Source organism: Hyaena hyaena, unplaced genomic scaffold (assembly GCF_003009895.1).
Source record: "Hyaena hyaena isolate Hyena2069 unplaced genomic scaffold, ASM300989v1 scaffold_67, whole genome shotgun sequence".
NCBI lineage: Eukaryota > Metazoa > Chordata > Mammalia > Carnivora > Hyaenidae > Hyaena > Hyaena hyaena.
Genome location: NW_024080699.1, coordinates 2,474,585 through 2,492,202, shown reverse-complemented (window position 1 = coordinate 2,492,202; position 17,618 = coordinate 2,474,585). Strand labels below are relative to the sequence as shown.

The window sequence follows — 17,618 nt, the reverse complement described above, 5'->3', positions numbered from 1 at the left end:
GGCTAACAGCTGGGTCTTTGAAGAGCTGCTGACTTTCAGCAAACGTGGACAGCATGTTTGGAGAACACTTGTATGGTTTTTTAAATGGGCCACAGAGAGCTTGTTTGATAAATGCTTTATTTGACTTGCCACTTTAAAGCGAGTAGCCTTTGTAATAGTAGGTATGTGTTTACACATCACTCTAGAACCCACTCAACTTGCAGGTCTTTCTCCCACTTACTTGGCAGTCTTTCTTGCCGGGGCTAAAAGTTTAAACCTTTAAAACCTCGTTATCTGTTGACAAAAGATCAAGTGTGGGGAGAGGGAGAGCTTAGGTTGTTTGTCTCGGCTCTCCCCTTGAGAGTCCATAGACCTTGGCTCTGTAGCTTAGAGGGTTCCCTGGGGAATTCGGGACCGGTGCCAATCACAGCGCTTCTTAGGCTCAGCCCTTTCTGGAGATCATCAGGCTTATGTAGGGCTGGAGCTTCAGCCTGCCTGTCCGTGACCTTGGCTATTGGTAGCGGATGACTCTTCCTGCCCGTTGTTGGGACCTGTTTCTCTCACCCAGACTCTCTGTGAACATCCTGGCACCCAGCAGAACCCTCCACCTCAGATCTCATCCTGGCACCGTGCACACTTGAGCACCCTTCAGGCCTCAGCCATCCTCGCCAGGAGGGCCACCCCATGCCCCGTCTCATGGGGGCTGTTCTCTCGGCTTCCCTAATCCTCACGCTCACTTCCGCACCCGCCCCGAGGCACCGATGTGTGCGTGAGGAAGGCGATTTGTCAGGTTGTGCAGCGCGTTTAGACATGCGGTTCAAAGGGACGAGGCTTGAATGTGGATCTGATTAGTTTTCCGGTTTTCTCCCCTTCTAGGTAATACTTACCAATATTCAAAACAGAAGCCCTAAGCCTGGCCCTGCTCCCCACGATCAAGAACTAGGTTTTTTCCTAGAAACAGGACTTCAGAGAGCCCATGTCCTCTATTTCAAAAATGGGTAAGCCTTCTTCATTTTTTAAACCAGGTTCCTAAAGAAGGAAAACAGAAAGCCTTACAATGCTGTCTCCGGTTTAGCTATTGTAACAAAGCAGTTTTAAATATGAACTACGATTGCAATCGTTTTTGAGAATAATGGATGTGGGCTCCTTTGTCTTCTCCCCCCCCCCCCCCCCCCCGCTCTCTCACTTTGCCATGAGGTTTGAGGGTGGCAGAGGGAGGAAGGAGGGCTGTACGGGTATGAGTCACAGGAATGAAGCACCAGCCCAGCGGGTGGGTCTGACGGGAGTGTGCGTTATGCCATCCTTCCTCCGTGGCAGAGGCTCTGCAGACCTCCCGCTTCTTCTGGGGGACGGGCATCCTAACCTGGGACCCCCAGCACACAGGGTCACCTCCTTTGAAATGGCTTATCATTCCAGAGACTTGGGTCTGCCAGATATCAGGCAGTTTTTATGAACGTGGGGCGGCTCTGAGGCCACGCAAGAACGCTTTCCACTTGAGCTACCTTTGGAAAGGAGTGAAGAAAGTTGGATAATGTGAACGTGAGGGTTAGCTGTCTAAGGCATTTGGTGGCGGTTTTCCTTTTTGTGTGGCTTTTATGAGAAATGCGATGACTGTGTTCCAAATCTCTTTAGCTGTCCTTGTTTTGACCTTGTGCTGCAGGATAGATGTGCATGAAGACCAACAGTAGGTATCTGGCTCCTCCGTAGCTCCTCCTGGGCTGGGCACGGGAGGCCCCTAGGGGCCCGTCCCCTTTCCTCTAGGAATAGTCATGTAGTGCTTTGAATGACAGAAGGGACCCAGGTCCCAGCTTTGGAATAAATGATCAGTGGACCTGCTCCCTGTTCATTTTTAAGAGCTTCAAACCTTGGGGCGTAGCTCACGGAAGTAGAATTTCATCTGCCTGGTGGCTCAGAGCCACATGCATCCATTTTCCATTTGTCGTGGTAAATGCTTATTTTCCAAATCTTGTTAAACTGTTTGTAGAGAAGGCCCGCTTAGCTCCAAGGCCATTGATTCAGATTGGCATGGCCTGCGAAGGGCTGCAATGACACCCCAAGGTTTGGACTGGCTTGAGGCCTTGGCACCAAGAAGATGCTCGCAAATTTGATCTCATCTACCACTGACTGAGATCATCTGAGCCATAGCGCATGTCCCCTAAGCTCAATTTTTAGTTCTCTTTCCAATGATGTTATAAATAGAGGGAGAAGGGAGGGAGCTTGGAATATTTTTCGAGGATCTATTTCTTCTCCCTTTTAGTCTCAAAGAGAGACCCCGACATTGCTCTCCCTCTCTCTCACCTGTAAGTGTGTGTGGCTGACTCCCCAATACAAGTCTGGAGGCAGGAATGCATTCCCTTGGGGCTCTCAGGGGTGCCAAACCAGTCCCTGCTATTGAAAGCGCTTTATGCAAGATTGGTGAAGGTGGGCCGGATCATTTATGTTCATCCGAAGCCTATTCATTGAGGAAGAAGAAGCTACTGGGCTCTGGCCTCCTGCCCTGAAATGTTGGCAGCCCACTGGAATCCCACTAAAAAATAATGATGAGAAGTTTGCACGAGATGATGGATTACATGCCGGGAATTGCTTACCGGCTCATTTCTCTTTTTATTTTACCCAAGTTCAAGGAGATTCCCATTGATGTAGCCAAAGTGAAGAGACTGCAAAACTTTGAAGCCTCTTCACCTCCTTTCTTGCCTCCTTGCTTTTCTCTCAGGGCTCTGAAGACTAGTGATGGGATCGGCCAGCTACTCGAGAGGGTCCTTGCCAGCTGCAGTGTCCGGAAGGCTGGGATTGTGCGGCAGTGATGAGGGATTCCTTTGGGGTAGATAGAGGTGAAGGCCAGTTTGGGGACCACAAAATGTGGATGAAAAGAGAAAAAGCAGCCGGAGCTTTTGGGCATGCCCAAGTGCTTCCTCGACCCCCTGACTTAGAGCAGTGGGTCTCTCAGGGCTTGGGACACACATTTATCATTGGGTCATTTATCAGTGGATGTCCGCAGCGAGAGTCTCTGCAGAGTAGGTGGGGACAGCTGGAGGTGACTGCTGTGCCTAAGCACCAATGGCTTCTGACTTCCCATCTTCTGATATATTTGCTCCTTTTCGTCTTTCTGCACTTTAAAAATATGTATCCGGAAGGATATAATGGACGGGGTTAGACTGATTTGTGAGGATAAGAGAATGTACTGTAGAAGAGCTTCATAATAAGAGATGGAAATTGATGAAGCAGATCTTTTTTCTTTAGAAATACACTTAGGGGCTCCTGGGTGACTCAGTCAGTTAAGCATCTGGCTCTTGATTTAGGCTCAGGTTCGTGACCTCATAGTTCATGAGTTGGAGCCTGGCGTTGGGCTCTGTGCCGACACTGTGGAGCCTGCTTCGGATTCTCTCTCTCTCCCTCACCCTCTCTGCCCTTCCCCCCGCTCACACTCTCTCTCTCTGTCTCTCAAAATAAATAAATAAACTTTAAAAAAAGAGAAGTGTACTTAGCCGCCCTCAGCTTTTTAGCTGTCATCCCTGAGGACTTAATGAGTGTTAGTAATTAATTTTATACTTTGTAATTCTCCAATCTTTTCCAAGAGTGAGTGCCAAACCAGTGAACTTGGGTCTCTTTCCGAAAGAGCCTGAGCTCCGGACCTTAGATCCTGGGGATGCTTTTGTGTTCACCAAGGCTCCTACTTCACCATCACTGACCCTCACGGTGTGTGCTCCTTCCTGGGTGCTGCCGCCCCACGAGGCTGGTGCTGTAGGTCACCCCCACGTGCACACGGTGACCTGGCTGCCTGGGTCCGCCTTCAGCAGACCTGGGTCCTGGGTCCTTCCAGCCCCGCGCCACTCAAGGGAAGGTCTGTCCGTGTGTGGAGACGCTTGGTCCGACCCTCTGACGGTGTGTGGGCTGCTGTCATCCTGCCCCTCTAGGGCAGGGGGAGGCGCTGGACCCAAGCCTAAGGCCTTGCCAGGGTGTGGGTTCCCAGCCTCTGCTGTTGATTGGGGTTTTCTCATTGCACTTTTCCTCATGTCTCATCCAGAGCTTGTCACAGCTCATCCTTTCCTTCCTCTCTCCTCCTTTCCCCTGGCCCCTCCTGCAGCCTCTTTCCTCCCGGAGGGAGACAATGTCTGGGGCCATCCTGGTGCCACACGGCCACATCTGTTTCACATCTAGTTCTCTCACCCTGTGGGTAGCTCAGGCTCTGCAGTGGGTGAGATCAGAGGGCGTTCACCTTCGAGGGCCAGTACTGCTCCCTCCGCGGGTTCCCGGAAGGCCTTGCCCAGGCTGGCACTCAGATGAGGGGCAGCAAGGGTGTTGGAGCCAGAGGCCTTGAACTTGGAACCAGTCCTTCTCCTCGCTGGGTCTCAGTTTCTTTGTCTGTAAAATGGGTGTGATCCCACCTATGTCACAGAGCTGAGGTAACACGCAAGTAAGAAAATGCACGTGGGAGCGCATCATAAGGCATCAGGCAAGCAGCGGGTGCTAAGTGGTCATTTCCGGTGATGATGGTGCCCAGTTGACTTGCCAGCAGGACGTGGAACCAAGTTCAAGTGGGATTTTGTGAAGCAGCCATCACGCATTTGGTTGTGGAGGCTCACACCACATGTTTTTCAGGGAAGGGCATTTACTTATGCCTGCTGGTTTAGGTGAGCCGTGCTCACGATGTGTCTCAGTGAGCTTGGATAGCTTAGTGCTTCAGGGAAAGGAGGTAGGTGACTGGTCTGACATGGTAGCAACGGGCGTTCACGGGGCAACACAGCGGGTCTAAGCCTCGTGCTCCCCTTGGCCTTCCTTGGTTTTTTTTTTTTTTGAAAGATTTTTAAATTTTTTTTAAAGTAATCTCTACACCCAACATGGGGCCTCAAACTCATAACCCTGAGATCAAGAGTCACAGGCTCTTCCGACTGAGCCAGACAAGCACCCCTCCCCTCGGCCTTCTAAGGAGAAGAGAAATGATGCTGTTCACTTGAGTCCTCGTGGCCAGAATTTCCAGAAAGCTTGGCTTTGGGACGACAGTTATTGAGTACAGGCTGTTTTAGGAATATTTGGTCATCTTTTGTAAACAGAGGGTAGCAAAGGACATTTCAAGTGGCTTTGCTTCTTTTCAGCCATGTCAGGTGTACTGGCTGAGCAAATGGATTGCGGTGCGTGTTTTCCCTGGCTCTGAATTGCTTTTACTTCAGGGAGGGTGGGGATAAGTTAAAACAAGGCAGATACCAGCGATAGCTGGGAGGCGTGCCCGTGGGTTGTGCTCTCTGCCACAGTGTGTCCTGGAGTTGTCCCTGGGGGACCCTGACTCAGACAAGGTGGGAAGTCAGGCCGTTGGTCAGACTCTGAGTTCCCCGAGATGCTTGCTGCCTCGCTGCGGGGGAAAGTGGTTTAGGAGGCCTTTTTGGAGTTTTGTTATTACAGGCCATCAAATACACCACTAATCACCACTGTGCATTAGCTTTAAAAATTCCTAGACTTCCCCATAATTTTGTTGCCCTTTGTAACTGTTCAGCTCTGCTTAACGTAGCCTAGAATTAGGGAGAGAGAGGCCTCCTGTGTCCCATGGGCTGCTGAGTAGGGCGCTTCCTGTGTTTATGGCCCCCAGATGGCAGCCGCCGGCAGACAGGCTCCTGTGGCCCATGTGACCATGGGGAGGGGCTAGCCGGGAAGCCAGGGGGGCCATGCTCCATGCACTGGAGCTCCATGCTTGGCCTTCACCTTTGCATTCTAGCTAGCATTCTGGCTGTCTTCCCTCCTGGAGTGGTCAGAAGTGTTCCCTTCTTAAACCCTATGCGACTCTATGAGAAGTCATATGCAGCCAACATGGGAGAATTCAGACACATTTCCAGGAAGTTATGTATCAACGTCTCATCCATGATGATCTTCTAGGCATTCAGAGGTTAGAAGGGAATGGGCCTGCACTCTAGGAGATAGTAGGAGGAAAGAAAAGGTTAAGACATAAACCTAAGTAACTCTAAAGGTCCTGATACTGTTGCACCAAGAAGCAAACAAGGAAGGACACCTGATCACTTTGGCTGAAGTGAGCTCAAATCTGTAGGCCCATTTATTCATTCACTCAGCAAGGTCATGTGTGCACTTAATGAGGATTATTGCATACCTGTGAGGTACCGGACCCTGTCTGAGTTAGGCGCTGGTGAAAAGGAGGGCCAGAGTCCCTGCCCTCCTACAACTTACAGTCCCATGTGGAGTTAGGAATTAAAACAAGCAGTTTCAGGATACTTTGTGTACGTTGCCCGGGCAAGGTCCAGGTTTGCCACAAACGCAAATTAAGAAAGCGGCCATGTTGAGACAGCCGCACAATTTGTAAAGGGGAGTAAATCTCTGGGGACATGCACTGGAAATGCTGTCAATGCCAGTCGACTGGGGAGAGCCAGGGTTGCCTCCCAAATAGCAGGTAGAAGTATGGAGTTGGAACTCTAGTCAGCATTGTATACATTCTGCAGGGTACGAGGAGACCCATCTGGCTGAAGTGAGGGTTTATGTAGAGATCTGTGGATTTGAACTTAAACCTCTCAGCATAGGGCCTGGCGCGCTGTGGATTTGGCCGGTCATCTGACAAGCATTTGTTGAGTTCTGCTGTGTGTCAAGTACTGTGCTTGGTACTACCTTGGCGAATATAAGAGACAGAGTCCAGGCTTTCAGAGAGGATGCAGTCGGCGGAGGGAGACAGATGATAAACCGGTAAACCAAGGTGTACAGTCACAAATTGGAAGACGTGTCAGGCAAATGAGTGGGTGCAGTGCGGGAAAGAGCAGAGGATCTGCTGTGGGAGGGTGGGCAGGCCAGGTCTGCTGACGGGGTGACCGTGAGATCGGAGATAAGCCTGCCGAGAGCACGAGAAAGAGGATTCCAAGCAGAGGGTCCAGCATGTGCGAGGTCTTGACCCAGGAAAGGCCTTGGCGTGTTTCAGAATCTGAAAGGGTTCTGTGTGGCCGAAGCAGTTGCCAGCGGAGAGTCACAGACTCGGTCCGTAGGGCTTTCAGTCAGCCTCACTCGCTGCCCTGAGCATGTCACACCAGTCATTTCACCACTAAGGACAACTTCCGTAATAGGCGAACTGGTGGTGGGGCACGGGGTCTGGAAGTCCTGCAGACTTGTCAGAGCACGTTTGTTTCCATCGCTGCCCTTTACAGGCGGGGAATCTGAGAGCCCAGAAACCACGTTCAGTATCAGTTAATAAATGTGTTTTGAGAACCTTTCTGGGTTACTTACTGCTGCCAAACACTGATCAAAGAGAGCAGGTGAGACCTAGTCAGGGCCCCCTTGGAGTTTACATTTTGGTTGGGAAAACAGTCAGAAGATAAGGCAGCATCAGTTTACTCAGAGCCACATGACCGGTTGGTGGCAGACCTGGGACTTGGACTTCCTCCTGACAGCCAGTCCCTTTTCCTCACCACTCGGACCATATGGACCATGCCTGCTCTTGACAGTGGAGCACTGGGCATAGCTTGAAGAAATACGTTACACTTAGAAAACAAGGACTTTTAAAAGCCGGTCTGGATGTAATTATTTATATAACAAAACGCATCAGCCAAGTCTTGTCTGTTTTGTTTAAATGTAGACGGGGGTCTGGCTAATCCCTTAATGCCATCAGAACTTTAGTATGGAAACAAAGGAATCTTCGTCAATTTTAATTACAAAACTCCAAGACCACTTTCAGTGATGAATTATGGGGAATGAATTATCGGGAACAGGTAATTGCTTTCAATGTACTCACAATGCATGTTAGAGCCCTGTGTTGTCTGAACTCTTTACAAGGACAACGGGGGAGGTGCGTCCATGTTGGTCTGCCCTTGGCCTTAGTAGAAGAGGCTAGGTCATTTTAGGCTTCCAAAGTGCCGAGATGGGAGGGTGAAGAGGGAGGGACCAGTGAACATACTGGGCAGTTAATCGCGTCTCATAAAGGCCGCTCCGCACATGGTTTTGACCAGCTGTGCACTACCTCTTTTAAGCCACCATTTAGAATTGGAATTCCCTGAGAGATGAACTAGTATATGAGTTTATTTCAGTTCTTTGCAATAGATTTGTCTCTGTGGTGATTTTCTGTTTTAATGGGGACAGGAGGAGAGGGAGAGATTATTTGTTTATTCATTCACTTATTTATTCATCCATCAAATATTCATGGGCTAGGAGCTAGGGTTAAGACAGCAGGTGATCCCTATGGACTTTCTAGTTCAGCAGGAAGATAAAAATTACCAGTGAGGTAAGCCTTCGGAAATAGGAAGAAGACAATGCTCATTTTTACAAAAATTTACCCTTTCACTTGGCAAGTTTTCCTAAAAGAGATGTGCAGTACGGTGTCTAACAAAGTTAACATTTTTTAAAATATTCCCAATACCTCTTGATATGACTGGAGATTGATCCCCTGGGAATTACTGTTAGCAATGGCAATATTTGCAGACCAATTCTTGGGTCATGCTCTGGATGGGAGTAACAAGAATAAACACACACTGCAGGAACAAACAGTGTGGTATGAGGGCTACTACCCACCTCTGTTTGGTTTCAGATGATATGTTGTGACATTCACTTGTTCTGCCAGCATTTATTCAGCCCCTGCTGTGTGCCAGACATTCTTCAGGTGCTGAGGATAAAATGGTGAGCAGCCAGACATGCTCCTTGCTCTCGGAGAGAAGTTCGATCATTATATTCTTGGATGTATAGTGCTGAGATAGTGCTCAGAAGGGAAGGTACCCATTTCCATGGGAGTCCGTTTTAAAATGAAATTGACCTAGATTTGGTGGTTAGTGGAGTTTTTCCTGAGGGAGTGACTGAGCTGAAGCCTGGGAAGATAAATCAGTGCATGGCAGCTAACTGGCAAAGTCAAGGAGTTGGGGGGAGGGGCGCTTATTCTTTAGACCTGTAGAGACCTGCAGAAGCGTCTTGCCCAACTGACCTATCCTTTTTTTATCGGTCTTATTTTCTCCTTAACATTTAACCAGGATCAAATATACTATAAACAGTGCTCACCAGGGTCTTCTTCGGTTCAGCTAAACACTCTGACTCACAAGACTTTCACAGGCCACAGTTGACACCCATCTAAATAGAAAGATCCAGAACAGGACCATAAATCTCCAGCAGGGGATGTCAGGGGCTTCTCTTCTATGTGAATCATGCTCTCAGCAGTCCATATGGCCACCCAGGAGCTGTTGTATTTGCCCTTTCCCCATCAAGTGGTAAAGGATAAGCCTCACAATTAGCAGGCGTGGGATCTGTCCCAAGTATTCAGGGGTCCCCAAGGGAGGTGCTCAGTTTTAAGTCCTCACATTTGAGGAAGCCCAGACTACGATGTCTGCATCAGATACATATGGTTCCTTCCAGTCCAGATGCAAGTTATCAATCAGGGGTCATTTTTATCATAAGCAATGTTGCCTAGTAACATAATTGACATTTTATCTTTATTAGGTTTCCTGGGAAACAGCACTGGAAAGTTCACCTCAGGTCAAATTCTCAAGTGGACGAAGAAAGGAATTTGTTAACCCTTTGCTCACATTGTATTTTTTTTTTCTTATCTAGTTTGTCTGTCTCCCATCACTAGAATATACGTTCCACTTGGGCAGAAGTTTCTGTTTTCTGTGGGGAGACCTCTGTACTTCGAGCAATGTCTGGTATTGAGCTGTCCATGAATGAACGAGTGAGCAAGTGAGCCTCTCATTTTCAGCTGAGATAGCTGTGGTTCACAGATGCGTGATGTGTGCTTACTTTAAAATTAGGTAATGTAGCATATATTTATTGAGAGCTAAATGGAACTTACTGCCCCAGTTACTGCTTCTCGGTGGTAAAGAGGGAGATGTGCTATGCTCAGCTAGGTCTTTCTGAATATGATGTCCTTCTGTTAAAGGAGGGTGGAGGGGGCCAGGCGTCAAATAACTTCCTTGACCCCAGTAAGAAATAATACATTTTCTGGGTAAAGCTGAGGGACATTGGCTTTCTGCCCTACCTCTGAGATTGGAGGATATTTACAGTAATGGCGGCTTACTTATTTTTTTTCTTTTCTTTTCTTTTAATAGTTTATTGTCAAGTTGGTTTCCATATAACACCCAGGGCTCATCCCCACAAGTGCCCTCCTCCATGCCCATCACCCCCCTTCCCCTCCCCCACACCCCCACCAGCCCTCAGTTCTCGGCATTCAAGAGTCTCTCATGGTTGGCCTCCCTCCCTCTCCCCCACTATTTTTCCCCTCCTTCTCCCGCATGGTCCTAATCCTCCTATACGTGCAAACATAAGGTATCTGTCCTTCTCTGCCTGACTTATTTCGCTCAGCATAACACCCTCAAGGTCCATCCATGTTGCTACACGTGGCCAGATTTCGTTCTTTCTCATTGAATGGTGGCTTCCTTATAAGAAAGTTCTCAAGCAGGCCCTGGCCTGGTCTAGTGCTCCTATAGCTTAGTGGAATTTTGGTGACTACAGGCCTCCTCACTCATGCCTATCGCGTACACGTGTGGACGGGAGTCCCGAGTTCCCACAGCAGGGACGAGAATTACTGTCTTCAGTGGTTTAGTTACTGAGAAAGTTTGCTCCCCGGGCTTCCCAGACCCACATTTTTTAGGTAAGGATCTCCTCGAGTTGAAACTTCGTGGGCAGAGTTGGACACAGAAGCATGTCAGAGTGTTTTAAGGGTGGCCTTTGTACGTGGCCCCCCAAGGGCCAACCGTTGAAATGCCATGTGTGTTGGGAAAGAGGAATTGGCATCCTGTCTGGTCAGGAAGGAAGCCAAATTTCACCGTTTCTGAACCTGTCGACTGCGGGGAGCTTTCCTGGTAGTTTAGTGATATCCGTGCCACAGAGCAAGTTCAGATGTGTTTGCCCTGGAGGGAGGGTGGATGGGAAGGAGAGGGTGGGGAGGCAGGCAGCACCCCTGTTCTGGCTCTTGTCCAGAGCAAACTCATTAACCTGCTGTTTTCTTTCCCTGGTTTAGGTGTCAAATGCAGCAATATTTACATAAGAGCAGGGTCGGAGGGGTGGGGTCCCCAGCTCTGTCGAGGGATACTCCCTACCTATTTCTTTTTAAGCCATAAGTTTTTCTCCATTCTTTTTTCCCCAAGAGGTATTTTTAGTCAAGTCTTAGAGCGGCAGAGAGAGATTGAGCTAAAGCCCAGAAAATGACGGAGGCATCTGCAGGATTTCTGACTCTTCTTAGGAACGGCTAGAACCTTCTATTGAAAACAAGGGGGGGTTGTAAATTTTCTTCCAAATATCTGCTTTTTATTTGTATGGCAATGTCTGCCATAGATCTGTACACCAACAAGGAAATCTATAATATAATTGTATTTTCTCGTGGCAAAATTCTCTGTTCAATTACAAGATTTCTATTTTTCTATTTCGTATTTTTTTGTATGTTTGTTTACTTTTGAAAGAGAGAGAGCATGAGTGGGAGAGGAGCAGAGGGAGAGGGAGACAGGGACATTCTGAGCATCAGCACAGAGCCCGACGCAGAGCTTGAACCCACGAGCCACGAGATCATGACATAAGTTGAAGTCGGACGCTTAACCACCTGAGCCACCCAGACACCCCTGTTGCATTACAAGATTTTAAAAATTAATGAATTATTTCTTTTCAATTGACGTTTGGTTTTTCCACTTTCCTCTCTATTTTAGGTTTGAATTTTACCTATTTATTTGCCAGTGAGTTTGGTGGTAATTCTTACGGCCTGGCACAGACACATGGTACCTTCCTTCTGCGAGCTCTTCCTCCCCATCCTTTCTCTGCTGCCAGGTGCTTGGTTGAAGGGTGTGGTAGCTGGTTCTCCTTTGAATCTCCCTGGCAAATTAGCATCAGAAGCAACAATCTATGCCTGTTGGAAATAAGCAGCTAAAATATCAGGAGAATCAGATGCTGTGTTTCTTCTGAAGAATGCCCCAGAAAAACTCATTAGCCAGACTTGGTAAAACCTCTGAATTACAGATTTTTTTTTTTAAAAAAAAGATGTAATTATATTGCTTTCAAGTACATTCTGAGCTAGTTTTAAGAAAAAAAACTATTGCCGACTCAATTCCATCAATGTTTATATAGAGCCTGCTGGGCGCCCATCACTAGGGTGAGCTCTGGGAGAGGAGACGAATAAAAACTGTTCCCCGAGCTCAATGGGAAGACAAGGATGCTAAGGAATAATTCTAACACCTGGTGAAAAGCCCAATCATAAAGGGATGGGTTGGAGAAAAGAAGGGGGAGGAAGGAAGAGGCAGCCACCTGCCTATGTGAGTTCATCCAGTTTCGTAGAATTGGCATTTGAACTTGGTCTTTGAAGGAGGGGTATAATTTCCCATCTTAGGGAGGACTGAGGGGCCAGGGGTGTCAGCCACAGGTGAATGCTAGATCTGTCAGGCCAGATACTTTGCATCTGCATTTCGTTAAAGGCAACATTGTCTAGTGGTTAAAGAACACTGACTAGATTTTATAGAGACATTCACTAGCACTGTGACCTTGGCAAGTTACTTGACCTCCCTGTTTCAGTTTTCCTGCTTGTAAATTGGGGACAATAATAGTGCCAACTCATATTGTCGTTAAGCAGATTAAGTGAGTTAGTAATGGTAGGATGCTTGGACAGTCCGACACATAGTCAGCACTATACCAAGGGTTGACTCCATAGGGTGAAGGATTTGTCAGCTCCCTAGAGGGAAGGGTACAGATCAGCAGCTGAGAAATCTGGGAAGGTGATGACAACAGAGGCACATGGTTTTTGGATCTTTTCACATATCCACATAAGAAAGACACAGTAGGAGCGCCTGGGTGGCGCAGTCAGTTGAGCGTTCGACTTTGGCTCAGGTCATGATCTCACAGTTTGTGAGTTTGAGCCCCGTGTCGGGCTCTGTGCTGACCGCTTAGAGCCTGGAGCCTGCTTCCGATTCTGTGTCTGCCTCTCTCTCTGCCCCTCCCCCACTTGCGCTCTGTCTCTTAAAAAGAAATAGACATTAAAGACTTTAAAAAAAAAAAAAAGACACAGTAACCAGGTGGCAAACCCAAAACAATATTTGTAGCAGAACTAGATGACAAGGTATACTCATGAGCTTCAAGGTACAAGCCGATGTGACAACATCCGACGGCTATGGACTAGCCTGTGACTTGCATTTGTTACTTGCATTTGTGGAAGATGGCAGAGGGAAGCAATGGGGGATTTGATGGGCCGAGAAAAAGAGACCCTAAAAGAGCCTACAAGGATTTACGGGACAGCTTGGCAGGCCAAAGGGATTAGCAGTTAAAAATGAGAGGGTTTTGCCGAGTGAGGTTTAAGGGGCTAGGGCAGTCTGGCCCCTCAGAAGACTTGACAGTGGACCACGGGGCTCTTTGCCGGGGTTGGGCCCCACAGTGAGGGGAAGCTGCAGAGACGGGGATGGAATTGACGAAGAAGTGACCCAAGAAACAAAAGAATGAGAAGGTAAACATCGGGGAGGGAGAAATAGCCAAGAGTACCATAAAAAGCAAGCTGCTCTATTTTTAGCAGCTTTATTTGGGTTTAATACATATATCAAAAACTCACCTGTTGTAAATATGAAGTTTAATTGTTTTTAATACATTTTTACAGTGGAGCAGCCATCGGCACATGACACCTTTAGAACATTTTGATCACCCTAAAAAGTCCTTCATGCTTATTTGTGTGTTTCCATTCCCCCTCAGCCCCAGGCAGCCACTGATCTGTTCTCTGGCTCTATAGATTTGCCTTTTCTAAGCATTTCACATAAATGAAATCATAGCATATGATAAGTCCTTCGCATCTTGCCTCTTTCCCTTAGCATGGTTTTTTATGGGCACCCACATTGTAGCAAGTCTCAGTAGGTCATTGCTTTTTATTGCTAAATAGTGATTCCATCGCGTGGCTATGCGATCTTTTGTGTATTCATTTACCAATTGATGGATGTTTGGGTCGTTTGCACTTTTTCGCTATTATGAATAATGCTGCGATGAACGTTCATGTACAAATCTTTCTGTAGACATGTTTTCATTTCCCTTGGATAGATTCATGGGAGTGGGACTGATGGGTCATATGATAAGTTCGTGTCTAACTTTTTAAGAAACTGCCAAGCTGCTTTCCAAAGTGATTGTGCCATTTCCCATCCCTGCCAGCAACGTAGGAGTGTCCAGCTGCTTTTCATTCTCTTTGACACTTAGTATTGTCAGTTTTCAAATTAAAGCCAGCCTCATGATTTTGTAGTGGTGTCTCCTTATGATTTTAACGTGCATTTCCCTAATGATTAATGACGTTCAGCAGTTTTCGTGTGCCTCTTAGCTGTCCTTATACCTTCCGTGATGAAATATCTGTTCAGAGCTTTTGCCCTGTTTTCTATTGTGTTGTCTTATTATCAAGTTGTAAGAGTTCTTTATATATTCTTGGTCCAACTCTTCTATCAGGTATATACTTTGCAAATATTTCCCGCCTGTCTGAGCTTGTATTAAGTTTTTTAAAGAGATCATTGAAAGAGGAAAAGTTAGGGCGCCTGGGTGGCTCAGTCGGTTAAGCATCCGACTTCGGCTCAGGTCATGATCTCGCAGTTCGTGGGTTCGAGCCCCGCATCGGGCTCTGTGCTGACAGCTAGCTCAGAGCCTGGAGCCTGTTTCAGATTCTGTGTCTCCCTTTCTCTCTGAACCTCCCCTGCTCATGCTGTCTCTCTCTCTCTCTCTCTCAGAAATAAATAAAACATTAAAAAAAATTTTTTTAAAGAAAGAGGAAAAGTTGATTTTGATGAAGTCCAGTTTTTCTTTTTATGGATCATCCTTTTGGTGTCATATCTAAGAAAATTTTTTCCTAATCTAAGACTACGAAGATTTTCTCCTATGTTTTATTCCAGAAATGTTAATAGTTTTAGCTTTTACATGTAGGTCTCTAATCTGCTTTGAGTTAATATTTGTGTATGGTGTGAGGTAAGGGTCTGTGTAAAAATTTTTGGTATCTAGGGGCGCCTGGGTGGCTCAGTTGGTTAAGCGTCCAACTTCGGCTCAAGTCATGATCTCATGGTTAGTGAGTTCGAGCCCTGTGTCAGGCTCTGTGCTGATAGTCAGCTCAGAGCCTGGAGCCTGCTTCAGATTCTGTATCCCCCTCTCTCTGTGACCCTCCCCTGATCACACTGTCTCTCTCTCAGAAATAAATAAAACATTAAAAAAATTAAAACTTTTGGTATCTAGATACCCAGTTGTCCAACCATCATTTGTTGAAAAGTCTCTTTTCCCACTAAATTGCCTTGACACTTTTGTAAAAAATTAGTTAACTGAACATAAATGTAAAGGTTTATTTCTGGAATGTCTGTTTCATTTCATTGATTTATATTTCTGTCCTTAAGCCAATACCGCACTGTCTTGAATATGTAGCTTTATAGCAAGTTTTGACATTAGATAGTGTGAGTTCTCTAATTTTGTTCTTTTTCAAAATTATTTTGGCTATTCTCAGTCCTTAACATTTCCATATAAATTTTAGAATCAACTTGTCAATTTCTACAAAAAAAACCCTGCCAGGATTTTGATATGGTTGGCAGTGAATCTCTAGATCGATTGAGAGAGAATTGCCATATATGTAATAGTGAATCTCCCAATCCAGTATTGCTCCATTTATTTAGATTTTGTTTGATTTCTCTCAATAATTTTTTGTAGTTTTTATTGTTCAAGTTTTGCATTTATTGTTGTTTGTTCCTAATTATTTTATTCATTTTTATGCTATTGTGAATGAAATTATTCTTTTCTTTTCTTTTTTTTTAATTTTTAAGGTTTATTTTTGAGACAGAATACAAGCTGGGGAGGGGCAGAGAGAGAAGGAGACACAGAATCTGAAGCAGGCTCCAGGCTCTGAGCGGTTAGCACAGAGCCTGATGTGGGGCTCAAACCCACAAACCGTGAGGTCATGACCTGAGCCAAAGCTGGATGCTCAACCAACTGAGCCACCCAGGCTCCCCAAGGAATTATTTTCTTAATTTTATTTTCAGATTATTCTTTGCTATCATATAGATATACTGTTGATTTTGTATTTCAGTATTGTATCTTGCAATGTTGCCACACTTATTAATTAGTTGTGGTAAATTTTTTAATAGATTCCTTAGAATTTTTATATACGGGATCACATCATCAGTGAATAAAACCAGTTTTACTTCCTCCTTTCCACACTGTATGACTTTTATTTCCACTTATTACCTTGTTGCATTGTCAAGAACTTTCAACACAAAGCTGAGGAGAAGTGATAAGAGTAGGCATCTTTGTCTTATTCCTGCCTGACCTTAAGAAGTAAGCATTCGGTCTTCCACCATAACATAGGATGTTAGCTGTAGGTTCTTCATAAATGCCTCTGCCTCTCGCAATGTTTCTTCACTTACAGACAGTCTTTCCTGATATCAGTGGAACCATACGAGCTGTCTTGTAGTTACTGTTTACATAGTGTATCTTTTTTATCCTTTCATTTTCAACATCTTTGTGTCTTTGGAGTAACGCACAGCTTGTATATTTCTCTTGTAGATGACATGTAGTTGGATCTTGCTTATTTATTCAGTGTAAACACTTTTGCCTTTTAATTCAATTCCCATTTAATGTAACTGTTGGTGTGATTAGATTTGTGTCTGCGTCTTACTTTTTTTCTATATGTCTGGCATCTGTTTTGATTCTTTGTTCCAACCTCTCACTTTCTTTTGTGTTAAGCAAATACTTTTTAGTATTACATCTTAATTCTTCTGTCGATTTTTTATGAATTATAATGTACGTCTTAAATGATCATAGTCTACTTTGGGTTAATGCGGACTTAATGTTAGTAAAATATACAACTGGACTCTAATATAGCTTCATTTCCTCCCTTCTTTGTGCTGTTAATGCCTCTATATGTTATAAACACAACAGTGCAGAAAATAATTATTCTTTTTACCAACTTATTTTTATAGAAGTTTAAAACGATTTAAAAATGTATTTATACAATATTTTATATTTACCCATATATTTATATTCCTAGTATTCTTACTGATTTTTTTCCTGTGAACTCAAATTACCCTCTGTTGTCATTTCCTTGTAGTCTGAAGGATTTCCTTTAAAATTTTGTACTGGGCGTGTCTGCTAGCTGTGAATTCCCTCACTTTTTGTTTATCTGGGAATGTCATTATTTGCCTTCATTTCTGGATGACAGTTTTACTGTATATAGAATTCTCAGTGATAGTTTCTTTTCTTTCAGCACCTAGATTGTATCTTTTACTCTCTCTGATGAGAATCTTATTATTGCTCCCCGTATGTGATTAATTTGGTTGTTTCTTTCCAGATTTTTTTTTGTTTTTTGGTCTTTCAGCAGGTTTATAAGTATATGTTTGTTTTCCTAAAGTACTTTTTCTCTCTGTTCTTCGGACTGGGCAGTTTTTATTCAGTTATCTTTAAGCTCGTGATTTTTCCACCATCTCAGAGCAGCTAGATTCTGTTTAGGGAGTTTTTCATTGTACTTATATTTTTTAATTCCAAAAATTGTCATTTAGTTAATTTCTATAGTTTCTGTTTCGCTATTGAGATTCCCTGTTTTTGAATCGTCATCCTCTGATCTTAAAAATAATTCTATATACAGTTTCTGTTATTTCTTTGATTGTACTTCTAATAGCTTCTTTGAAGTCTTTGTCTGCTAAATCCAACATGTGGGTCCATTCGGAGTGAATTTATATTGATTGCTCTTTTTTCCAACCAGAGGTCATGCTTTTCTA

General features: G+C 45.2%; 1 protein-coding gene across 4 annotated transcripts in view; it reads left to right on the top strand.

Annotated features, from left to right (window-relative positions):
• The window catches only part of TTC7B (tetratricopeptide repeat domain 7B), a 257,345-nt gene that overhangs the window by 80,863 nt on the left and 158,864 nt on the right, over positions 1–17,618 (top strand). For all 4 annotated transcript variants that reach the window (XM_039232491.1, XM_039232489.1, XM_039232493.1 and 1 more), the window contains one exon: positions 856–977. In XM_039232491.1, the coding sequence (XP_039088422.1) occupies positions 856–977 (122 nt within the window). The remainder of the gene's footprint in view (positions 1–855; positions 978–17,618) is intronic.